This window comes from Grammomys surdaster, unplaced genomic scaffold, assembly GCF_004785775.1.
Source record: "Grammomys surdaster isolate TR1022 unplaced genomic scaffold, NIH_TR_1.0 126391, whole genome shotgun sequence".
NCBI lineage: Eukaryota > Metazoa > Chordata > Mammalia > Rodentia > Muridae > Grammomys > Grammomys surdaster.
Window position 1 is genome coordinate 18930714 of NW_021621185.1, and position 25899 is coordinate 18956612.

The window sequence follows — 25899 nt, forward strand, 5'->3', positions numbered from 1 at the left end:
CTCTCTCTCTCTCTCTCTCTCTCTCTCTCTCTCTCTCTCAATGTTTTCTAGTAAACAAAAGCCTAAACCTTTGGGTTCCTGGGATGATCCATCCAGCGTCTTAGACTTATGTCTGTCAGTCTTGAATGCACATATGTCTTGTTAAACTGTGGGTTGGTACTCAGTATGTTTTACTAGGGCCTATGAATACATATTTGTTACACACATAGGTAATATTACAGGGTTCTAAACCATACTTAGAGTTGCAAGGTTTATGGAGTTGCTAGGATACTGTATGTCCCACAACATTTTCATGTGTTTTAAAGAGCACCCTGTATCCTGATGACCTACAGCAATGACTGACATTGTTTCAGTCTCTTCAGAGCCTAGTGAGGACATAGGGGCTTAGGAGGGTCACACACCTGGAGTCCCAGCTATCCGGGAAGCTGGGATGGGAGGACCTTTTAAGTTTAAAAATATATACTTACTGATATATATTAATTTTATAGCAGCCACAATATATGTCTGATGAATCTATAAAACTATTTTTGTTTGGTGATGTTAATAACCTGCCAATATTCAGCATTACAGAAATGTCACTGTTAAAACACAGTATTAAAAAATGATTTTTGGCCAGGCAGTGGTGGCACACGCCTTTAATCCCAGCACTTGGGAGGCAGAGGCAGGCGGATTTCTGAGTTCGAGGCCAGCCTGGTCTACAGGACTGCCAGGGCTACACAGAGAAACCCTGTCTCGAAAAACCAAAAAAAAAAAAAAAAAAAAAAAAAAAAGATTTTTGCTAATATTTTAATTGAACAGGCTGGAGAGATGGTTCAATGGTTAACAGCAAGAATGCTATTGCAGAGGATTGGAGTTCAATTCTCAGCACCATGTTAGTGGGTCACAACCTACCGGAACTCAAGATCCAGGGCATCTCCACCCTCTGGTCTTGTGGCCACCTACACTCATGATCATATACCCAAACAGAGACTTACACATAATTAAAATCAAATAAATATTTTTAATAATATGATTTAACTATTCTAAAAACTGAGAAAATGAACTTTTCCAAAGCATGTACTTATATACATTTATATCCATGGAAATTGTGATCGTGTGAATTCTGTGACATAGTTTCCTGTTATTTGAAACTTTAAACTCTGAAAATACACTGGCAGCAATGTCTACCATCCTCCCCTCGGCTTCACACTGTGATCACAGTGGAAACTGTTGCAGGATTGTGCAGCCGACCATTAACCTATTCTATGTTGAGTTAACCAGATTAGTTATTGAAGGGTTTTGTTGGTTTTAGATGACCAGTGATTGCTTGTCCTTTTACTCATGCCAGTCAGTAGCATTAAAGGGCTTACTTAGCACTTTGCTGTAAGACAACCTCTGCAATAACTTGTTTTGGAAGAAACTTCAGTTTCATGGTTTCAGTTCCCACCGCAGCCTCTAAATCTGCCAATCATCGGCCTCAGCTTAGCCCATATTACTCTACTTCTCCACCTGATCCATTTTTAGTTGAATTTCTTTTGAGATTTTTTTTAAATTTTTTTTAATCTTATGTGTAGGGATGTTTAGCCTCCGTGTATGAAAGTACATCACATACTTTCTGTGCCCAGGGAGGCCAGAAGAGGGCATCAAATCTCTTAGAGCTAGTGTTGCAGATGCTAGCCACTACATGGGTGCTAGGGATTGCGCCCAGGTACTCTAGAAGAGCAGTGCTCTTAACTACTGTGCCATCTCTGCAGAACCACCTAATCTGTTTTAGTATGAACATTTAAGACTATGGCTACACAAAGGAATTTTGTGATTTCATACAAAGTAACATAAAATGGGGAAAAACCTAAATCCCCAGGCATAGCAAATGAGCTGTGGAGAGCCATAGTGGTTGAACTTGCTAACATCATTTATTAGTGTGTTGTGATTTTTTAATAGCCCTTGTGTTGACCTGATCTTTTTAATGTTTCTTATTTTCAATTTAAAAGTGGTTTGAAAGAACAAATTACTTATTTCCACTATGTCGTCTTTTCAGACAAACATTTTATCTGAACTAAGTAAGTGGAGACTGAATTTTATAGACTGGCACCGAATGGAGATGAAAAAAGAGAAGGAAAAGCACGCGGTGGTCGTGAAGCAGCTGTCAAACCAGATCGCTGACTTGAAGGAGCTGCAGACAACCTTTGAGATTTCCATCAGAAGAAAGGACGAGGTCCTCTTTCCTTTCTGTGCCTCCCTTTGAGTTAGACTCAGCAGGTGTCCCAGTGGAGATACAATTCCGAGACGTCTGATTGTCTGCTCCTATAAGACAGAGAGAAATGCTTCAGGGAAACTAAGCACACAGCCCCAGGTTTAGTCCTGCTAGATCAGTGTAGTAGGGTCCACCTTGCCCTTAGGCTCTGCCGTTTCCTGATGCTGTAAGAGCCCAATCACAGTAGACATGCTAGGTTTTTCTTCCTGATCAATTTTATAACTGTCTCAACATGAAGGAGCCAGTATTACCTATGTCTTAACCATCCTTGTGGATGACAGTAAGCATTTCAAATCCCACCGGTTCAAACTGGTCTGAGGTTTTGTGCCTCAGATCTTAAACAGATCTCACACCTTAAGCAAAACAGTGGGCAGTGAATCTGTGCCCTGCTGACTCCCATCTCTTTATGGATGAGCGTGCAGGAGATTTCACACAAGGCCTCAGGAAACAGCAGCACGCAAGTGTTTCATGAATCAGATAAAAGCTTGTTATTGCTTGATTTTTTTGAGATAGAGTCTCACTGTGTAGCCTAAACTGACTGGCCTCCAACTTAGTGTGTCTGTAGCCCAGGCTAACCTCTCAACAGGAAGTCCTCCTATTAGTCTCCCAACCTCTGGGATTATAGACATAATCCACACAGGCAAGATGATGTTTTTTTTCAAATGTACATTGTTCTTGCTCTTTACTGGTATAGTATAAAATCAAACATTTTGTGTAGCTTGTTTTATTTGAAACATTGTCTTTTTTTTCTATTATCTTCAAAACTGTTCTGATTTTTCTGGTCTTGAAGCATTATACCAAATGAGTATGCTTATGTTGTACTTACAAAAATGAATAAGTAGCCATATCTTACCATCCATTAAGTCAAACAAGGCTGCATAGTAGGCCTGTAATCTCTGTAATTTCAGACTGGAGATAAGAAGGATCACAGGTTTGAAGGCAGCTGGGACAGAGCCAGTGTATATATATATATATATATATATATATATATATAAGTCCTGTCGTAAGTGTATGTGGTTTACGAAGGGCTGTGTAGTGTGCCTCTTACTACAGTTACTCAGGTCTTCGAAGGAGAGAACTATCTTACCAATTAAATGCTTGTTCAAGGATAGTAATAATGTCACTCAAGAAAAATAATTAAAACAAAACCATGGCTCTTATAAATTTGTTCAAACCATAGAATAATTAAATACTGAGAAACTTCTATATCCAAGGCAGTAACAAGGACTAGAAAAACATTTCAGACCAGGGTCCTTTCATAAGTCAAATAAGTAAAGACTTTCTGTATATGTAACAAAACTTTAAAGTTTTGTTATCAAAATTTAAAAGTTATCTTCCTGAGTTAAATGTTAATAAGTATTGTAATTTTCATGCATGTAAACTTTATTGGGGAGTAACAAAATATACACACAGTGAAGATTTCTTTCCTTTTCCCTGTCATTCATTGATATTTACCATATTCACATGGGAGACAAGGTCCTTGTCATAATAGTCTATGCCAAGCATGGTAGCATATGCCTGCAAGCCCAGCACTCAGAACTCTGAGGTAGAAGGAGGATTACAAGTTTGAATCCAGCCTAAGCTACGTAGTGAGACAGTGTTTCGTGTGGGGGGGTGTTAATTGATGAATAGATATCTATAATTATTCTCTATAACATTTTTTTACATGAGAAAATCACTTTCTGAGCATGAATAAACTAAGCTGCCAGGCACTGTCAAGCTTAAGAGAGAATAAAACATCTCAGGCCGTGTGCCCTTTCCACAAGTCCGCTGCTGCTGTCACACTACTACAGTAACTGGGTTAATCACTGTTCACAGGTGATTTCCAGCTTGTCTCATGCCATTGGCAAGCAAAAGGAAAGGATAGAGTTAATGAAAAGCTTCTTCCACTGGAGAATCGGCCATGTCAAATCCAGACAGGAAGTAAGTATGAAAAAGTCAACTACTCTCAGGTATCAGACTTTCCGGTGACGTACGAGAACTCTTGTCAAACTCAAAGATTTGTTTTCTAATGAGTCAATAAAAATTAGATCATAATGTCCTCTGGTTTCAAAGGAATTTGATTTTGGTGCAGTTTAGAAAAATACCTTTCAGATTGCATTGACGTAGGACGTATATATTATGACAGAAGAGCCTTTTGCTGCTTCATAGTTTAATAAGGATTGTACCTAACTCATAAAAACCCTGGTAATGAAACTCTGTAACAAACGACGTTGGAAGCAGTTATTTGAAAACAAATGTATATTTTAAACAGATCATTTGCTTCCTATGTTATTTCTACTTCTGACACATCTAAGGGCAGCAGTGTGTATGTGTACTCTCAGCTACACAGGAGGACCACTTGAGCCCAGTGTATGAGCCCAGCCTGAGCAACAGAGCAAGAGGCTGGCTCAAAAAGAAGTAATGACAATACTAAATGCCTAAGCACAGCCTCTTCATAAACAAACAGCACCTATTTACACATGAGGTGATGCAGGTGCTGTTTGCTGTGGACTTAGCTTAGCGCCACCTGGAGGCATAAATTTGTGCAACCTACTTTGAATAAGGCTTCAACCTCTCCTCTAGCTCACCACCCAGCAGAGCTAGTGGACTTACCACCATGTTATTTTTGTTACACACCCCTGGGGTAGTGGTTCTGAGATTGTTCTGACTGTTGCTTTTGTTCAGATTTATGAAGGTAAACTGGCTGACCAGTACTTTCAGAGAACTTTGCTAAAGAAAGTCTGGAGGGGCTGGCGTTCTGTGATACAGAGGCAGTGGAAAGATGTGGTGGAACGGGCGTGCCAGGCGAGGGCTGAAGAAGTATGTGTGCAGCTCTCCAATGATTATGAAGCCAAACTTGCTATGGTAAGCTACTTTTCACAGTTTCTACTTTGCATAATTGTAGCTGCCGGCTAGAGAGCTGTCTCAGTCAACAAACTGCTTACCTTATGAGCGTGAGAACCCAGTTCAATTCTCAGAGTCTAGCTTTCTACAAAGCTGGGCTCAGTGCTGCGCTCCTGTAATCCCAGCACGAGGGAGGCAGACAGGAGGCTCCTGGCAGTGAGAGGCCTGGCTCATAAAACAGAGTGAACAATAGCTGAAGAAACGCCTGAGGCTGACCTCTGGCCTCCACACGCACAAACACACACACATGTGCATCCACACAAACATGCACAAACACACACACATGCATCCACACAAACCTGTACAAACACACACACGTGCATCCACACAAACATGTACAAACACACACACATGTGCATCCACACAAACATGTACAAACACACACACATGCATCCACACAAACCTGTACAAACACACACACATGCATCCACACAAACCTGTACAAACACACACACGTGCATCCACACAAACATGCACAAACACACACACGTACATCCACACAAACATGTACACACACACACATGCATCCACACAAACATGTACAAACACCCACACATGTGCATCCACACAAACATGTACAAACACACACATGTGCATCCACACAAACATGTAAAGACACACACACATGTGCATCCACAGAAACATGTACAAACACGTACATCCACACAAACATGCACAAACATACATACACGTGCATCCACACAAACATGCACAAACACATACAAAAAAGGACTAAATTGTATAATATGTAATTTCTGCAATTCAAAGTGGAATACAGAAAAAATATAGTCTTTCTAGGTTTGATCTATGGGAAAGTAAGTTTTACCAAAATTTACTATGTACTTTAAATTTTGTAAATATCATTTACTTTTCAGAAATTCTGTTAATTTTACAAGAATTTTAGTTTTTTCCTCTCAAAGGAATGTGGCTTGTATAAATACATTTTATTAAATGTCCTGTATAAATGGTATATAGTTTTTTTAAACATGACATTTTTGCTGGGCATTGTAGCAAATATCTATAGTCTGAGCACTTGGGAGACAGAGAGAAGACAATCTAAGGTCATCCTTGTCTACACAGCAAGGACCCTCAAAAAAACTAAATAAGTAGATAGCTAGCAAAGTATTACCTTATTTTTTGACAATAATAGTCTCTCTTATGTTTCAAACCCCCCCCCCCAACACACACACCGCTTTTTGTAATTCTTTAGTTATCTGGAGCTTTGGAAAATGCAAAAGCTGAGATTCAAAAAATGCAACAGGAAAAAGACCATTTCGAAGACTCCATGAAGAAAGCGTTCATGAGGGGAGTGTGTGCGTTAAATCTGGAGGCCATGACCATATTTCAGAACAAAAATGACACAGGTGAGTGTTCATGGAAGATTCTCTGTCTAGCTTCAAAAGGAACTTGAGGTGATAGCAGTGACTGGTTGGGTCTATACTGCTAATTTTGTGCAGTGGTGTGTCTTGTCCCTGCGTCCCCCATTTGTGGCTTCAATAGGCCACACCCAGCTCGAAGTGTGCCGTAAGAGTTACCCTAGTCATTGTTCTTGTGCTTTAGAGCTGACGGTAGCTCTTGAGACTTGACTTTCAATTAGTTTTAGACAGAGTAGAAAAGTGAGACAGATGTCTCCCAGTTAAAGAGAGAAGAATCAGTAAACAGAATCTGTGAACAGAAACTTCATAAATGAGCCCATTTCAGCAAGAGTCCCTCACCTGCCCGTTTATCCCTGACCTTCTCAAGTGTTTAAGTCATGAATATGCATGGTGGGCTTTTTGCCAAAAACATGTTAAACCTGGGGGTGGGGGGTGGGAAGTGTTTTTTGTGTGTATAGTTTTCAAATTACAAGTGAAGTTTTATGTGGATACTTGCTGTCACCAGAGTTGGAAGGGGCTAGGAACTGTAAGTATTGTTAAACTTTAACAAGGTGACAATTGCTGTATATAATATGCAGAAGCCGACAGTCAGCATCTGATGGAAAGTCTTGAAACACAATGTCCCCTCAGTGTCTAGAACATCTCACAGCATTTTCAAACTCAGATGGTCCAAGGGAAACTAGCTGAATTCTAATTCTGAGGGTGGGGGGGCAGAATCAAAAACTGGGTGAAGCTCCTTAACCCTACCTTTTGGAAGTTGACTGTATCCACTCCCTGGATCAGAGAGGAGGTCCGCTTGTGAGAGAGCATCCCTCCAGTTAAGCGGACAAATGGCTTTGTTCATAATTTCTCTTCATGGAGAGCTCATTTGTTTGACTTACAACTTGCTAATGTCAAGAATGAAAACAACCTGGTTTTGTCAAAGTGGAAGTACTGAGTGGAAATAGGGACGATGCTGACGTGGGAAAATGGATGCAAAGCTCTAGCTGGAGGCCGTTCGTCAGGATAGCTGTGTGAAGCAGGAAAAGCTGGGTGGGCCCTCCCACCCTGGGACCACATAGATTCCTGCAGTAGTTGTGTTTCCATGGCAGTGCACTAGCTGGGCTCCAGCCGAGCACACACTTGATTCTTACCTTTTACATGAGGAAGAGCAGACCATTTGATAGCTTTCCCATGTTGACGTGTTCACCTCCTCTGAGGTTGATGGTAGTTAATACTGCCATCAAGCAGTTAGTGATACAGATGCTGTTAAGTGAACCGTGAACCTCCAAGATGACCAGAATCTGCATTTTCATCAGAACTACATTTTAGCCATTAGTCTCTTGTCCTTGTTTGGAGGGTAGTAGTCTTAGTTTGTGCTGCTGTTAATTGAATGGATTTGTGATTTGTAGGGATAGACTTCACAAATAATAAAAAGGAAGAGAGTGGCCCTGGTGGTCCAGGAAGAGAACCTTCTGCTCACCTGGATACTTCTTCGTCCACAATGCCGTCAGCAGTTCCGTTACAGCTACTGCCCTCTGGAACATTCGCAACAGGAGTAGCCAGCTCCACTGCCATCCCCTCGGCTGCTTCCCTGACCTCTGCCGGAGCTACGTCTGCCTCTTCTGTTCACATTCCCGTCTCTATTCTGAGTGCAGGATCCGCAGCTACCCCTGCCCCGGAGGAATCGGTCAGTACAGTTTGTGTGACGCTTCCGAAGTGTGTGTGTGGTGTTGGTGGGGGTTGGGCTTTGCATTCCCCCGTTTGTTCATTTTGTATATAGGATACTGAGGATGTGTATACGGTACCAGTCAAGCCCTCACCTCCCCAACATGGTAAGTGGACTATGGAAGGGAAAAGTCAGTGTCCTACTAGCCAGCCCTCAGAAAAGTACTCAAGGCAAAGTGACCAAAACAGTAATGTTTAGTGAAAACTGACCCAAAAATACTGTTGCAGAAATGGTAGTTTAAAATAAATTTTCATTTTATATTTTTAAACTATCAGGAAAATTAGGTTTTGTTTGAGAAAGAGTTAGTAACAGACTCAGTACTCGCTAGCAGCTGCACCTCTGTTAGGTGCTAACTTAACGCACAGTTGACATAGGTGTTAACTTAATGCACAGTTGACGTGGGGAGGAAAGGCTTTCTCTTAAGGGAAGAGCTTAGGACAGAGGGTTGAACGGGGTGGAGAGTGTGAGGGAAACCGTATCCTTGAGGTATTAATGAGGCTGGTGACAGAGCCCCTCATGGCTGTGACTGAGAGGGAACAGAGCACAGGCAGCCATCCACACCCTTGTCAGACTCAGCTCTGGAGCCTCTTCCCTGCCCAGTGTTGCTCTCACACAAAGGCATGTGAGAGCTAAAGCTCTTGAGACACGTGTCTCCCTCCTCTCCATGATTCTAACCAGTGGTGTAACAGAAAAGATGGCAGGAGGGATTTTAGAGTTCTCTCGCTGTGTTTCTCTCTCTTTCTCATGGGAGGAGGGGGGTCAGAGACAGAGACAAAGACAGATGCGTACAGACTCATTCACCCCAGGCTGGCTCAACTTTGCAACAGCCGTTTTCTGCATCAGCCTCCAGAGTGCTGAGGTTGGAGGTGTGAACAGCAGCAGCGTTCTGCTTTGTTGGACGTCCTAAACCTTCTGGCAGGCCATGGCTAGGCACTGTGCTCTGGAGAGCTCTTGGTAAGGGACAAGAACAGAGTTGGCCAGACAGTTGGTTAGATTTAGTCTTCTAGCTCACTTGAATTTCTTCCTTTTAGAGCTACTAATTTTAGAGAAAAATATTTTGAGATCTGCTGCTTGCCATGTTTGCTCTTGCCTGAAGTTAAAGTACATAGCACATGTGCATAGAGTAAGAGAAATCTCCATGTGTGGAGGAGGTTTGACTTAGAAATGAGACTAAAATTCAACCCTGACATATGTTCAGCTCTGTTTATTTTTCATGATTATACATTCTGAAGTGCAATCCTTTGTAGGTTATCTCATTTAAATAAACACAGTAGGAGTTTATTTAAATTTCTGACTTGCCATTCATGTTGCATATCTAGATATCTAGCTCTGCGTAGAGCTAGACTTTTTAGAATCTCCTTAAACTAGGACTACCTCAGACTCTGCATTTACACCTGACCCTGCCTTTGAGAGGGCACGTGAGTGAGCTTGCTCACTAGCCTGTTGCCCACAGATGATTCTGAAGGCTTCAAAACGTGAAAAGCATTGTATTGTCTAGACAGCCTTTCTCATTTGTGCCCACACACGTACACACTCCACCCACACACAACCCCAGTTGTTGTGGTGTCTGTGGGTGTCAGGCTTTGTGTTCATATTTGTGTGTGTGGTGCTAAGGACCGAGCCTAGTCAGGCTCTCATCTCCCAGCACGGTCAGTGGACTCGGAGAACACAGGGGAAAAGTCAGTATGAGCACAGGTAGAGCTCAGATGACCTCAGCATGCACAGACCTGCGCCAGGCTGAACCACATCCTCAGCATGTAGTTTGGGCTTCCAGTTTAGCGGGGTGGGTTTGGTTGGTTGGTTGGTTGGTTGGTTGGTTGGTTTGGCTTTGGGGTTCTGTTTTGTTTGTTTTGGGTTTTTTGTTTTGTTTTGGTGTTTGGTTGATTGGTTGGTTTGGTTTTTCAAGACAAGATTTCTCTGTGTAGGCCTGGCTCTCCTGGAGCTCCATAGAGCAGGCTGGTTCCTGAGTGTGGGAACAAGTGGGTCTCTGATTCTTCTGCCTTCTCTTGGGCTCTTTTCCTTCAGTTTGTTTTGTTTTATTCTAGCGTGTTAGCTTTTTGTTAATCTTACTATATTTTATTATCTCTTAGAAGCCTGTTTGTTTTCTAATGAGAGACAGAAAGGGATCTGGAGGGAGGGGTGGGGGAGAACTGGGAGGAGTAGAGGAGGGGAAACTAATCAGGATATGGTGTGTGAGAAAAAAATATTTTCAGTAAATGGGGAAAAAGAGAGGCGTGTGTGTGCCTGTGTGTGTGTGCCTGTGTGTGTGTGTGTGCTAGTGTGTTACGTGGATCAGCCCACAGAAAGTACTCGAGACAGAAAGTGACTAAAACAACATGATAGCTACAACACAGACGCACATTCAGTACCTAAAGAACCTAGAGAAGGCTCACAGGTGGTACTTTCTGTAAGTCCTGTAAAAGGTTTCTCCTCCGTGTGATTCTGGTCACCTCAGATATGTCTTGTTTTAGAAAGAAGTATAAGTTCAACCTGTCTCAGCTGCACCCAAACCCACCACACAAATTCTGTTCCAAGTCACAGAGCAGGACAGTAGGTGGCACTGTACTCCTCCGGTTCTAGGAGTGTAATTGGAGGGACATGCTCTTGGGTGGGTTTCCAAACTGTTACTGACGTTTCCATCTATCTCCTCCTTCCATTGGAAGGGAAAGCAATAAGTGGTGTGAGGTTGTTGGTACTCTTGTACTGTGGACCTATTAGCAGCTAGTCATCTCTGACACTAGGAGGAACAGTATGTGACCACGTGCTCAAAAGAGCCAGTTCTCAACAGATTCCAGGCTGGATGTGGTTACTGGTTATAAAGAAATCATATTTCTACTGTAAGCCTTCCTCAATGTTTTTTTTTTTTATTTTTCAAACTAGCAAAATGTTCAACACTATCTTCTAGTTTTGTTTTCTCCCTGCAGCAATCTTTTCTAATAATTTTTATATAAATTCTTATATCCTCATGCATTTTTGACACAGCTCTTTTTCACCCATTTAAGCTATTTGCGTTATATAAGTATTACTTTGTGAATGTATATGGTATATGTGTTGGGGGGATACCCAGAAGAGGATGTCTGACTTCCTGGAGCTATAGTGTTTATAAGCCACTTGATGTAGTGCTGAGAACAAACCCAGGTCCTCTGGGAGACAGAGAGGTGCTCTAAACGGGGTCATCTCTCCAGCCTCTACTCACTGTATACACAATACAGTTAGCAAGTGACACACCATTAGAGACAACGCTTACAAACGTGCAGGGCCTTGTCGGTGACTGTTTAAACTTGCGTGACTACAGATGGAATCTTTACACATGTCTTTAACAGAGGACCGATTTTCATCACACTGGAGGTGTCCTAACGCAGTTCCCAGATGGGTTGACAGTAGCTGTTCATCTGTATTTCCTGTCTGCTCTGGTGTTTCTCACTCCAAACTTCTCTATGTTTTCTTACATTCCCTCTGTCTCCATGTGAGATGAGCTGTTATGAAACAGGTGTGTTTAACACCTTCTGGTGTAATTCGGGAGCCATAAAGTGAGGGACTCAGTTGTCTCTCAGTTTTCTGTACTTGGCAAGGATTCAGTAATTAGGGCTTTTCCCCCAGTGCTAATTCCCTTTGGCGCTAGAGTTACAGGTGCTTGTATGCTACCTGAGTTGGTTGCTGGGATTCAAGCCCAGTTCCTCTGAAGAACAGTATATGCACTTACCCACTGAGCCATGTTTGCAGCCCTGTAAACATCTTAAAATTCATAAGATCCATAAAGTTCTCTATTAAAAATGCAGTCTCTACATTTTTAGCAGTAGCCCTCCAACCCTTCCCAAGATGTTAGCTGTTTCTCCCAACACCTTTTCCTGAGCAATGTGTTCCTGTCGTTATTGGTATGTCTGTTCATCTGAAACAGCATCTGTTGACTTCCACCTATGGATGAAGGACTCAGCCTTTTGACATAGTCTTAGCCTTCTGCTGTCCTCACCGTCCTTCCTGTGTGTTAATGTTTACATATAGCTATTCCAACTTTAAATAAAATCAGTACTTGAGATTCCTGTATAAATATAGCTAAGCCTTGAATATATATAATGGCATTTCCTTTCAGCATGTTTTTTGTTCCTAGAATTAATTGCTTCATCTTTGCCTTTGCTTAGGTTTTTATGGAACTAAACTGAATTCTTTCCAGATTTTTTAAGGAATTGCACAACCCTTTTAAATGTTGTTTTCCTTTGAGTTGATGTAATTTCCCCAGAGCCAAGTCTCCTTCATTATCCTCTCCCTGATTGAATAGATAGATAGGTTTGATCATCTCCAGCTAATGCAGATAAAGAGAGAACCTTGGATTGGCCAGACCATGGGGAAAGGACCATTATAAATCAATGTTTTTGGAAGAGCCATTGAGGGGAAAAATGCATTTAGATTAATAATTCATACTACATTTTTAGTTATACCAAAATCAGTGCGTGTTAGAGGAGCATAATGACTCCAGCTGTCCAAAGCAGATTATTTTCTCCTTCAAGTAAGAAGAGTGTGATAAGATTAAAGCATGCGCCTGAGAAGATGGCTCCAGCCCCTAAAAGTACTTGAGGACCTAACTTCAAATCCAAGCACTTCTTTCAAAACAGCCAGGCATGGTTGCGTATGACTATAACCCCAACATACGGGGATAGGAGTACACAGGGGAAAGAGATAGGTGGCCTGGGAGCTGGATGCCAGCCAGCCTAAACAAGTGAGCTTCTAGTTCAGTGAGAGACCTTGTTTTAAGGCATCATGTCTGAGCAGTAGAGAGGCACCCAGCATCTTCTCTGGTTTCTGCATGTGCATGTACAAGATTAAAACCCACAGAAGGGTATACATAGGGAAAATGTATCTGCAATCCTTAAAAGAAGTTAATATTCATCAGGAAGTATCAAAATTTTTTGCTTGTTGAGATGGGAATCAAACCCACAGAACCATTCATGGTAGACAAAAAACACTTAATAATACTCCCACCCCAGCTGGTGTGTGTGAGTGTGTGTGTGTGTGTGTGTGTGTGTGTGTGTGTGTGTGTGTGTGTGTTTGAGACAGGATCTTACTGTGTATCTCAGGTTTGCCTCAGACTCATAGTCATCCTGCCTTAGCCTGCCATGTGCTAGGCTCACAGGTTCATACCACTCTGCCCAGACTTTTGGAGCTATTATTTTATTAGCAACTGTCCTTTCCATTTCTGACCAACAGTTAAAGAGCTGACAAGTTATAATGTAACTATGAAACATGAATGAAGAGCTGCAGGTTAAGTCAAAGAGCATCCCCTTACACTGTGATGAACATTTATGTCATTAATTGACAGTGAAAAAAAGGAAATTACACATCACTCTTGATATGCATGTAGGCTTTCTTCAGAATCCAGTGCTAATCAGTCAAACTTTTACATATTGAAGCTGCTTTTTTATAGCATCATCCCATTTTTGCAGTATTTCTACAAAATTAACTTTAAAAAAAAGTCTTTCCAAAAAACTGTTTACTAATGTAATGCAGAACAGAAAAAAAAAAGAAACTAATCTGTTGTATGAAATCAGTCTTTAAAAATTATTTTAGGTTTCTGTATTCATGAAACATACCAATCAAGTTTTTTAAAAGCAGAACAAAACCACTTTTGTAATGATGATGCTTAAGGATAAAAGTCCTCACACAGACAGTGGTTGGTATTATGGAGGCTGAGTGGGAGAAGGGGCATGGGCAGGAGGTGACGTGTTTGATGGAGTGACTACATGTGACTCTGTGGCAGGTGTAAGGAATTGCTTGGAATAAAATGGCACAGGCATGTACACAGGCCTCATGCCAGCACCAGCACACTGGTGTCTGTGTGGTTTTGCTTCAGGTAAGACTTGATCCTTGCAGGAAACCTAAGAGAACACACAAGGGGACTTCCTGGCAGTCTGTCCTTGTATAATAAGGGTTTAAATCTCAAGAACTTTTCAAATGCTGGCATGCCCAGGTTAAAGGAACATTTTAGAGTTTGGCAATGTTGGGATTTTGTTTTGTCTTTTTGTCTCATTAGGTTTTAAGTACTCTGTGCTTTCTTTGAAAGTTACAGAACCAAGTAATGTAAATCATGCACTGGCTTTCCCACCAACTGGGTATTGGTTTTTGTTTGTAGTATGCACCAAGAGTCGTGACTGCAGCCCAGCAGAAAGCTGGGAAGACAATCACAGCCCGGATCACAGGTCGGTGTGATTTTGGTTCCAAAACTAGAATCAACAGCAGTTTGGCTATTATGGGAGTTTCTCCTCCCATGAGCTCAGTCATCGTGGAGAAACATCATCCAGTCACGGTGGTAAGTCCTGTCAGAAGTCTGTTTCATGAATTAGTCCCTCATAAACCCTGACATTCATGGTCGGTCATTGTTCTGTCATTTACTCTGTATGACCCACACTTACAATGTCTCCTGTTACAATAAAGAAATATGTTTATTCCAAATGGCATAAAAATCATCAACTAGAAAAAGTAATCTAGTATGTGGACTGCTGAAACAGTAAACTCTAAAGATTCCATGCCAAAAAGAATCAGGTTACCCGTAAACCAGCTATTCGTGCAGCGGTCCTTAAGCATCTAAGGATAAGGAAATGCCTCAGAGTCTGTGCCCTTGCCCTTGCAGTCCTAGCGTATCGCGGTTAAAGGCAGGGAGCTGCAAGAACGGTCTGTGCTGTAAAGAAAGGGGCATAGACTGGAAGTGGCGGTGAGTACAAACCTGCCCGTTGTTCCCTCCACTTTGCTGCCTGCTGTGTCTAAACAGACCCCTCACGTCCAGTACTTCAGCCTCCATTTTCTCTTCTGTGAATCAGGGTTAGTGAGAACACTGAGCTTACTAAAAGTTACTAAAAAAGGAGCATGAGATGTTTGGGGGTTTTCTTTTGTTTTGTCTTAAGTCTTTTGAGTCTTGGCTTGCAAGTACGTCTGTGTACCACACCTGGTTCAGAAGAGGGTAGCATATCCCCTGAGCTGGAGCTAAAGAGGGTTGTGAGCCACTATATGGGTGCTAGGAATCAAACCTCAGTCCTCGGGAAGAGCAGCAAGTGCTGCTGCTGCGCTGTCTTTCCAGCCCTCATATTTTGGAGATGGAAAAAAAAATGAGAAACTAGAATAGAATCTTTTTATGATTTAAATTTATTAATTGAATTAAAATATTATTACATTATTTCTCCAATCTTTCTACTTACCCCACATCTGACTCTCCTCCCCCCTCCCAAGTTCAGCTTGCTTTGTATTAGCTTGTTATGATGGAGCAGAATTTCTCTACTTAGGTTAAATTCACTCTCCAAATAACTCATCCTTTCATGATCACTTTTTTCCCCTTTCCCTTCTTCCACTCACTCTGGCCCAAAGTCCACTGTAGCTGTCTTCAGACACCCATGTGAGGGCATCAGGTCTCATTACGGATGGTTGTGAGCCACCATGTGGTTGCTGGGATTTGAACTCATGACCTCCTGAAGAGCAGTCCGTGCTCTTAAGTGCTAAGCCATCTCACCAGCCCCTACATCATATAATGTATTCTAACCTAGAGTTTGAGGAACTAGAATCTTAGAAGCCCTCTTTAACTGTTCCCTCCGAGGCTCCCTGCTGCTCTTCAGCATGTATACAGTACTTGCCTGGTAGTTGGTGGTATGAATCAGATATCCATAAACTCCTTCTGTCGCTGCTTAGTATTTGTCATGTGACAGACACAGTTGGTCCTCTATACTATTTTATTTTGGGTTTGTTTGTTGGGGATCGGGGGACAGTTTTGAGACAGGGTTTCTCTGTGTAGACCTGGCTGTCCTAGAACTCGCTCTGTGGACCAGGATGGCCTTGAATTCAGATCTGACTGCCTCTGCCTCCAGAGTGCTGGAATTAAAGGCGTGCACCAGCACCTGGCTCCTTTTTGCTGTTTTGTTTCCCAGGAATCAATACCTAAAACTAGCAGAAGCCATTATTGCCAATAAAGCATAGGTCTGTTTGTAGTGCCTTTGCCCATTTTCTGGCTATTTGCTTGCTTCTGGAGCTAATTTCGTGCTCTGACATATCTTGTAGGTCATAATACCCATGGGAAGCCTAATCTAATTTTGCAGTTCCTCTTACCCATCCTCAAAAAACAGCTTTGTCATATTTGATGCTTGGGAACTAAAATTTTATACCAGCTGCAAGAATCTCTCATTTGTGATAGTTATCCAGATGTTTATACTCAGAGAAACATCAGTATAAGCCACCTCAAGAAGAGGTGTTATTTTCCATCTGTCCATTAGAGGAATTCTCACTTTTAAGACAGAGTTGTGCATGAGGACCCTGTTTTTAAGAAGTTTATTTTTTTAAGGAAAGTTAGGCAGTCTTTGAGATACATGGTAAATATATTGACTAAATGCCTTTTTGTAAGTTTTTTGTATATGAGTATTTTGCCTTCATATATATCTGTGCACCACCACGTGAATTCCTGGTTTCCACAGAGGTAATTCTTGTGAGCCACTGTGTGAGTGCTGGGAACCAAACCCAGGTCCTCTTAACTTCTCGGCCATCATCACTCCTTCCTCCAATGCATAAAATTATACTTGAAATATTTTGCAGATAGTTCTTCTAAGTTATATCCTATAATAGAAATCTGTGTGTATATGACTAAGAGCTTAACTTGATACAGAGCCCACTGCCAGCTACTAAGACATAAAGTCTTAAACTTTCGCATATGTATGTGTAGGTACCATGTACTATATACACAGTGCATATTTGTACATATATGTAGACCGAGTCTGCCCTGCCCTGACTTTCGTTCTTTAGCATTCATGTTTCAGTATTCTCCTGTGCTTTGAACTGGTGTGCAGATCATCCTCTCCTCCATGTCTGGCTCTGTTCTCCACATCCAGTTCTTTCCTTGCTTAGGAAAATATGGTCCAACCAGGCAAGGTGGCATGTTCCTTATTCCCAACATTTGGGCAAGTGGATTGCAAGTTTAAGCTCAGCCTGGGATACATAGCAAGACGCTGTTGAAGGAAAGCAAAAATAAGAGAGCCCCATGTCTTCTGGGAAGCCTTTTCTTGTGTGACTATAAAATATCCAGTGTTTGAATGGCAGCTCCACCCAGTGCATTATTGGTATCTACAGGATGTCAAATATCTTTTGTTTTGGGTTATAGGTGATAAAATGATACTGCACATATAGACTCTTAGATTATTAAAGCATTCTCTTATCTTCCTTATCTTCACAGCAAACCATTCCTCAGGCAGCTGCTGCCAAGTACCCACGGACCATCCATCCTGAAGGTGGCATCCCAGCTTCTAGGTCTCTTGGAGCCAGGCCAGGCCACACCCAGTCTCTCTCAAGCGTTCAATCGATAAAAGTGGTGGACTAGAGAGACTGTGATCACACTCAGGGCTTTCATTCCTCTGATAAGGACTTTCCTGGGAGCAGCAAGTTTTGGGTTTTGACTTTTCTGTACAGTCAGAACATCTTGGACACATCATGTGCATCTTTTCAGAATTACAAGAGACTTCCCCATCCTTTGTAACTGTATGTATAGATTATTTTAATGTTATTTCTATTTAAACAATTAAATAGAACTTTTTAATTAAAACAAAACAAACAAACTTGGTTCTGAACATGTTCAGCCTGCCAATGATTGCATTGTTGAAAAATATAAGTCTTTTTCTGTACATTATTCCTTTTTTTTTGAGACAGGGTTTCTCTGTGTAGCCCTGGCTGTCCTGGAACTCACTCTGTAGACCAGGCTGGCCTCGAACTCAGAAATCCGCCTGCCTCTGCCTCCCAAGTGCTGGGATTAAAGGCGTGCACCACCACTGCCCAGCTTGTACATTATTTCTAAAAGGAAATCATTTCCACTGTTACTGAGCAGTAATTTACACAGAACTTTGAAATGGAACTTTACTTTCATTACTAAAATTAATAGAAGCTATTTTAACTTTTAGATAAAGACCAAGGGTAGCAGTGGTATTTCTAAGCAGAGCTTTCCTGCCGTCACTGTGTGGCCTTCATCTCTCAGGCTCTGGAACTAAACACGGAGGGAAACAGACAGCATCTGCAAATATTCGTAAGGCTAAAAGGGAAGAAAGTTTCTAGTTAGCACCAAAACAGAAAGGAATTCCCTGCTGGGATGAGCCTGCTTCCGTCTCTCTGATGGGGCCTGCCCCACTGAGCCTGCCTAGTTCTTTTTTGCTCATCCACACAGTGCTGCAGAGGCATGGCTCTTCGAGACAGCAGATCTATGTGTAAGCTTAATGGCTAGCCACGTCTCTTCCTGTATGATACTGGTCGTCTGAAGCCTCTACCAGTGTGAGCGTGCTCTGCTTCTATGCTCTCTCATTTTATTATAAAAAGTCATTTTTCTTGCTGCCTCATACTTCATGGAAGACTAAATGTGATGTAGGCAACCATGATTCCATTTTATAACGAGTACTTAAGGCTATTCTGAATTATAGGTGTATCAGGCAGTGGCCCAGCTACGACTGTAGCAAGGCTCGCTTGGTTTAAGTGACCAGCAAGCAGCAGCACCTCTTCTCATGCCTTCCCTGTTGACATGCTCTCCAGAACTGCCCTGTCCACCCAGGAAAGCCAGAAGGAACAGTGGGTGGACTGGGGAGATGGCTCAGCGGTTTAAGAACAATGGCTGCTCTTCCAGAGGTCCTGAGTTCAATTCCCAGCAACCACATCATAGCACCCTATCATCTGTAAAGGGATCTGATGTCCTTTTCTGGCATGTTGGTGTACATGCAGACAGCACCCCTATGTTTAAATAATAAATATATAATTAAAAAAAAAAAAAAGAATGGTAGGCTCCCCTAAGAGATCACTCATGTGATCCAAAATCAAAGCCCTACTATGTAGAGCTCCAAAGATAACTCAGAACTACTAAGCACTTGCTGTTCTGCAACGGACCCTAGTTCAGTTCCCAGCACCCACTTGGCAATTTTAAACAATCTGTAACTCTAGTTATAGAAAACTCAGCACCCTCTTCTGGTGTCTGCAGGTTCCAGGCCTGCGTGTGTACATACATATATGCAGGCAGAGCACTCACACATACTTAAACCTTATAACACACAGTAACAAATGCACCAGTCCATCTTCCTACCCCTCTCCCCATGTACTGTCCTGTGATGCATTAATCCATCCCATCTCAGAACAGACGTCCCTAGGAGCAGAGAGCCAAGGTGACCCAGGTGGAACATCCGCACCTTGCTTCTCCTTGGCATCATACCTATTTTCTACAAAAACCTTGGTCTTAGGCTCAGACCTAGATTTAGTATGCAAGCTAGGTCATATGGACATCCTAAAGCAAGTTGATGTAACTGGGGACTGTTGCAGGCATCATGTTACTAAAAGTGCCGTGTCGTCCAAATCACGAAATAATTCCCGGTGGCCTGAGTTAAATGATATGAAGTTGGATGATGAAACACTCTATATAATAGAGTATCCGTTTGTATTTATTTTACATACGGAGGTTATGTTGGAGTCGGAATGCTGCCATGGTCAGTGGGAACTGGCCAAACTGAAGAACAGACTGAGGTGAAACTTTTTATTGAATACTTTTTTAAAATTCTGGATCTTGTGACTATATTGCCTGTTTTAAACATTCCTAGCATTAAGTGGGCCATTTACAATCAATGTAAGAAAAACTGGAAACTATAAATTCATGATAAAATAACTAAATTGCCCTTGATTTTCTTACCAGCTTTTCCAGACCAGGAATCAGAATTGAGCTCCAGGCAGGCTTACAATGATACAACGTACAACTGGTACATGTCATAACTTTCTCAGATTACAAAAGGTAATGCTTGTTTGTTCTGAACAAAATAGACTGTACCAGAGAGAACAAAGAATTAAAATTACCCACATTTAGAGTATGAAGGGTTGAAGAATCACTGCTGTGTGTCTGGGGTTTTTTGGTTTGGTTTGGGTTTTGGGTTTTTTGTTTGTTTGTTTGTTGTTTTCTGAATAATAGATTATACTTGTGATATAAAGCCAGCAGTGACTGAATTTCTAAACGAACTTTCTCTGCAGCGATGAGAGTTCATGGCTTACATACCATGGCTTGAGATCAGGCACTCATAAGTGTTCCCCTCATCCACACTGCTGTCTGTGGAGAAAACATCCTGTCTATCAGAAAGGAAGCTAATTATAAGCACTTCAGTGATATTTACACGTCCACATCCAAGAATCCAATATCAGAGCAGCATCTCCTAGCCCTTGCTTCCCATGAGCCACCGCGCTGATCCCGCTGTCACTTCAGTGTTTAAGCAGGGACAGAGCCCTTCCAGCTAGGGTGTTCATGTGTGCACCAAGTGACAAATGGGGAAGTCACACACAGTTTGCCTGTGTGCCCTTGAGCAGTGGGGAGATGATGTGTTCAACTTCATCCCTGGAGGGATGTTGTGTCTGTACTGGAAAATCAGTCAGCTGCAGTATGGCTGCGGCCATCAGGAACCAACACTGAAGGAGGAGAGGGAAGCTTAGGACACTGCACATTTCTTGGAGTGTGAGTCAGTTTTACTTTTAAACTGACGAATCTTTTCTGAAAAGAAGGCAGCAAAGTGTTATCTTAGTTAGAGTTGCTATTGCTATGAAACACCATAACTAGAGCCACTTGGGGAGGAAAGGGTTACTTCATTTACATATCCTGAATCCCAGTCCGTTGATGAAAGGCCAAGGCAGGAACTCAAACTGGGCAGGCATCTGGAGGCTGGAGCTGATGCAGAGGCCATGAAAGAGTGTTGCTTACTGGCTAGCTCCCATGGCTTGCTCTGCCTGTTTTCTTATAGAACTCAGGACAAAGGGCTGGACCCTCCCATATCACTGGTTAAGAAAATGCCCCCCAGGCTTGCCTAGGGCCAGATCTTATGGAAGGGTTTTCTCAGTTGACATTCCCTCCCCTCAGATGACTCTATCAAACTGACATAAAAGCTACCCAGCACACATCAAGATGAACAGCTGATGTTCTTAAGTGTGGTTTACTGTGTTCCAGTCACCAGTGGGCTTATTCACACCAGTCTTTAGAAGTGCATGTTATTTTCTTCCATGGTTTAAGGGGACACACTGGTGCAATGAGGTAGAACCTGCTGGAGATCGCAGAGTTGGAGCCAGGGCAAGCCTGGTCTCACAGCACAGCCCTAACCACCGTATCACACTGCCTTAGTCTTCCCTCACAGTTTGCCTAGTTAAACTTTAAATGGAAAGAGTGTTTAAAATTGGAGGACCCAATGTAGTCGGTCGTTCCTATTACTGCCTGCACCAATGCTGGTCTAGCTGCCAGCGTGACTCAGGCATGTGCTTGCCTCTCAGTGGAACTGTGTCTGTGAGAACAATGGCCAATGCCAGTGACCATGATTACATGAGAGTTCTAAAGCCACTCACTGGTGTTTTCAAACAATGTTCCCTAACAACACGGTCGACAGTTCAGGGGAGATTTTCTGTAACAGCCACTAAGGTAACAGAATTTGCCAACAGAAGCAAGCAGCTTTTGGAGGAAGATATATATTTCTTGCTCAGTTGTTGAGAAGAGTCTTGAGTTATAGCAGGTGGTTACATCCTACCCTACCTGTCCACAGCCACACAGAAATGCCCTCACTCTTGGTTCAGATGCTGTGCTGGTTTGAGTAAGCTTGCCCCCCTCCATCCCCCATAGACTCATGTGTTTGAATGCTTGGCCCATGGAGACTGGCAGGATTAGGGGGTGTGGCCTTGTTGGAGTAGGTGTGTCACTTTAAGGGAGTGCTCAAGTTCTACCCAGTGTGGGATAGTCTCCTCCTGGCTGCCTTTGACTCAAGATGTAGAATTTCTCAGCTCCTCCAGCATCATGTCTGCCTGCATACTGCCATGCTTACCACCATGATGGTAATGGACCAAATCTCTGAAGCTGTAAGCCAGCCCCAATTAAACGTTTTCCCTTAAGAGAGTTTCAGTGGCCATTGTGTCTCTTCACAGCCATGAAACTTAAACCAAGACAGATGCTGAAACGAGTGCGCTTTACTTAACCAAGGCAGAAGCTGCTGGCTGGACACAGGCCCCTCCCACAGATCCATGTTCCCTTCGGCCAACCAACCTCCATCCAGGCTGCTGCTATTTATTAAGGAAGAACCCCCACCCCACCATTGAAAGGAGAAGGGGTTTCTGTGGATTTGTGGCATACTCACCAGCTAGTTCTGGGAATCCTGCACACACCAGCTCCTCATACAGCTGCTTGGCAGGGTCAGACTGGGTCATCAGAGCCCCATGCAGCCAGATGAGCAGAGCCCTGTAGCCATGCTCATGAAAGCTGTCATTACCTATGTCAGGGATAAAAGGCCCTGGGTGAAGCCTTATGCACTGACATCTTTCTAACGTGACCTCAACTTTAATCACATTTCTAAGTGACTACTGGTGTCCATCCATCCTCCCTGATCTGTCAGGTCAAAAGCCCAGTGATGGGAGGAAGTCCTATGATTCCTCACTGGGGCTGTGCTGTAATGAACACCATTTGGACACAAGGCAATCTGACCTGCTTCTTCTATTCTAGGAACACCTAAGCACTCGTGGGGTGTGGGGTTATAGTGGACTGAATGGCTTCGATGCCTGCCTAGAGGTGACAGACAATCCCCACAAGATAGGGTCAGGCTCAGAGTACATGTTTTCCTTGGGCATCTTATGAAAACTCAGATTTGAGTGAATAGGTTTGAATGAGAGTCCACAGAGTGGCAAGTTTCCTGCTGCTTTGTAAATCACTGAGCATCAGGCATGTCATTTAATGCCATGCTAGTGAGACTGTGCATGTGCCTGGCTTGCAGAAGATGTCCTCCCAGAATCCTCCCCTTCCGTAATCAGCTGTTCTGTGCCAGGCTAAGACCTTTCATCCAAGAACAGTCTGCAAATTTTAGTGAAAGCCAGACTGGCATTCCAGAGGCAAGCAAGGGATTTTATCCTTGCTTCTTTAGTTCCCACTCAATTGTGAATGAAGCCTTCATTTCTTTTTAGGCCAAAGTAGTCAAGCTTTGCAAGCACAGCTAACTGCAGATTCTCAGGAGTGTAGCTTTCTGCTCTATTCCCAGCTACCTTTGCAGACTGAGCCATGCTAACTGCCCTTATTCCAGTGATCTCTGGCCTCTGCCTATTATGCGCACCAGGCACTTACTTTTGAGGAAGGACCACTACTCCTAACTTAGACTGGCTTCTTCCTGTCCATGTCCTCTGGCTCCCACTCACCTGACCACTGTTCTTCAATGGCTCTGATCTGGTCCTCTGTAAAGCTCCACGAGCGGGCCAGCCTCTGCCAGTCCTTCTTCTTCAGCTGCCGATAGGCCAGGTTCCAGAGCAGCATGCGGATGTGCCTGGTCTCCAGACTATGGTCCTGCTTGAATGTCAGTGTAGAGCTCACTGCTGAGTCCTGGATGCTCTCGTGGTGCTCCTTAGTTGAAAAATAATGGTAGCTATTGTCTCCAACATGCTCACTTGTTACCTTACATAATAAATAATTGGTAAGGCAGCAGCTGACTCATTTCAGTCTGTCCTAGGTCATCTTTTATCATCTAAGTTGGACAGAAATGTCTGGAACACAAAAGGCGTTGAGTACTATGTCTAAAACAGAAAGCATGAGCAAATCTGCAATGTTGTGTCTGAGTTGTCGACTAATGTTGCCCACTCCCAAAAAGAACAGCAGAGGGGACATGCTGGCCAGTGAGACATCACAGCCAACGGTTTTAATGGCCTTATGTTCAACACTAGCCTCTCTCTTGGGTGTATTTGATTTTCTCATTGATGCCTCAGTGGAGTTCAGACTGTATGCATCCTTAACAAAACCTCATAGCTATTCCTTCTGCTCTCTCCTCAGTGTGAGGTGAGACTGGAAGCCTAACTCAGGATAGAGTAGGGTTAGGTAGGGTAGGGTAGGGTAGGGTAGGGTAGGGTAGGGTAGGGTAGGATTGGGTAGGATAGGGTAGGGTTGGGTAGGGTAGGATTGGGTAGGGTAGAGTAGGGTAGGGTAGGATTGGGTAGGGTAGGGGATTGGGTAGGGTTGGGTTGGGTAGGGTAGGATTGGGTAGGGTAGGATAGGATTGAGTAGGGTAGGGGGGAGAACGAAGGGGGACAGGGCAGTGGACAGAACAAAGTGGCTGCCATTTCCTTTTAAGCCACTGCAGCCATGCTGAGCCCAGTGGCCCTGCACCTAGCCGGATCTCTTGTTTTCTGGCCTATCTAGGTTGTTTCCTGTCTCCTCGGTGAGATCTTGAATAATCAACCATTCATAAACACTAGAGAAAAGTGTCTCAGAGAAGAAAGCAAGTGCCTTCCTGGAACTGCATGCAGCACATATGCCATTAGGGCTGCAGAAAAGACCCCTGCAGAAGGTCACAGCTCTGTGACGGGAATGGGAGCCATGACTCACCAAAAGGTTTCCTTAAGACGTCCCAGCTCACCTCCTTTACTTGCATAATCACTTCCATTTTAGTCTTCCATTTAAATAAAAATGAATCTTAATGAAAGACACTCTAAAAGCTAGATGGGGGTTAATGGCAGGGGAGGAAATGGGACCCCGCCTTTCCACACTTTTGAGAAGGACTTAGTGGGCCTGCTCTCAGCCCTCACCTTGGATCAGCGTGTACCCATCATGCATCAGCAGCCTCCTCCAAAAAGCTTTGCATACACCTGAGGATCTGTGCCCCAAAGGGCGGGGCTTTCTTGTGGTGTTGGGCCTTGTGTGCCGAGACTAGGATCCGACAGCCTCCTAGGATCCAACAGCCTCCGGTGCAGCCTGGGCTTCCCTGCCTTGTTTCCAGGAATAGTAAGAATCGAGTGGGAACACCAAAAAGTTCACCTTTCCTCCCCGTTCCTTCTCATAAATGACACACCCAAGGAGATCAAAACCTCAAACCGCGTGGGGAGAGAACAGGCAGGCTGGTCCTGCATTCATCTAGGCTCTGTGGATTTTTATTTCTCAGAGAGTCTTGCATTCATTGCGTTCTAGGATTCTGATCAGAGTGGACATATAGGCTTCTATAAACAGAAAGGGAGACTCAGAAAGCCCAAGTCTTTTCTAACAGTGTTAGCATTGTGAGGACCAGAAGTGGGAGGGTAAGCAGGGCTGTCAGGGTGGCACGACCACTGAAGATGATTGCTACGCAAGCCTGACCATAGGAGCGTGCTTCCTGGAACCCAGTTAAAAAGCTGGATGCACTGGGGCTCATCTGTAAGCCCAGGACTTGTACAGCAAGGGAAGAAAGAAAGGAATCACAAGTGTTCAGGCCTAGTAGCCTGCAGCACTGAAGCTCAACAGAAACAAGAGGAAAGACCCTGCCTCAAAGTAAACATCCACTCAAAGTGAACAGCCAGCACTGACTCTCAAGTTATGCTCTCTCTCTGTCTCTCTCTCTCTCTCTCTCACACACACACACACACCACAATAATAATAGCATAAGGCAGATTTAAGAAGCATCCTTTGCCTCTGAATCACTGAATTTAATTATGGATGACGATGGTTAAATATGTATATGTATGTGTGTGTGTGTGTGTGTGTATGTGTGTGTATATGTATGTGTATGTGTGTGTATGTATGTGTGTGTATATGTATGTGTATGTGTGTGTATGTATGTGTATGTGTGTCTGTGTGTGTGTATATGTGTATGTGTGTGTATGTATGTATATGTATGTGTGTGTGTATGTGTGTGTGTGTATGTATGTGTATGTGTATGTGTGTGTGTGTGTGAATGTGTATGTGTGTATGTGTGTGT

The 25899-nt window shown here is 43.1% G+C and overlaps 2 protein-coding genes across 4 annotated transcripts in view; one reads left to right on the forward strand and one right to left on the reverse strand.

The window, feature by feature from the left end:
• Poc5 (POC5 centriolar protein) overlaps nucleotides 1-17790 on the forward strand; it is a 28060-nt gene extending 10270 nt beyond the window's left edge. For both annotated transcript variants that reach the window (XM_028760118.1, XM_028760119.1), the window contains 7 exons: nucleotides 2018-2194; nucleotides 4052-4156; nucleotides 4901-5080; nucleotides 6330-6483; nucleotides 7887-8164; nucleotides 14328-14504; nucleotides 17400-17790. In XM_028760118.1, coding sequence (XP_028615951.1) covers nucleotides 2018-2194; nucleotides 4052-4156; nucleotides 4901-5080; nucleotides 6330-6483; nucleotides 7887-8164; nucleotides 14328-14504; nucleotides 17400-17543 — 1215 coding nt within the window. In that variant the 3' untranslated portion in view covers nucleotides 17544-17790. The remainder of the gene's footprint in view (nucleotides 1-2017; nucleotides 2195-4051; nucleotides 4157-4900; nucleotides 5081-6329; nucleotides 6484-7886; nucleotides 8165-14327; nucleotides 14505-17399) is intronic.
• Nucleotides 17791-18939: 1149 nt separating this feature from the next.
• Nucleotides 18940-25899, reverse strand: part of Ankdd1b (ankyrin repeat and death domain containing 1B) — a 55762-nt gene continuing 48802 nt past the window's right edge. The window contains exons 12-14 of one of the 2 annotated variants that reach the window (XM_028760174.1): nucleotides 23381-23582; nucleotides 22336-22467; nucleotides 18940-20717 (exon numbers count right to left, since the gene is read on the reverse strand). In XM_028760174.1, the coding sequence (XP_028616007.1) occupies nucleotides 20656-20717; nucleotides 22336-22467; nucleotides 23381-23582 (396 nt within the window). In that variant the 3' untranslated portion in view covers nucleotides 18940-20655. The remainder of the gene's footprint in view (nucleotides 20718-22335; nucleotides 22468-23380; nucleotides 23583-25899) is intronic. The other variant, XM_028760173.1, reaches the window with a different exon arrangement.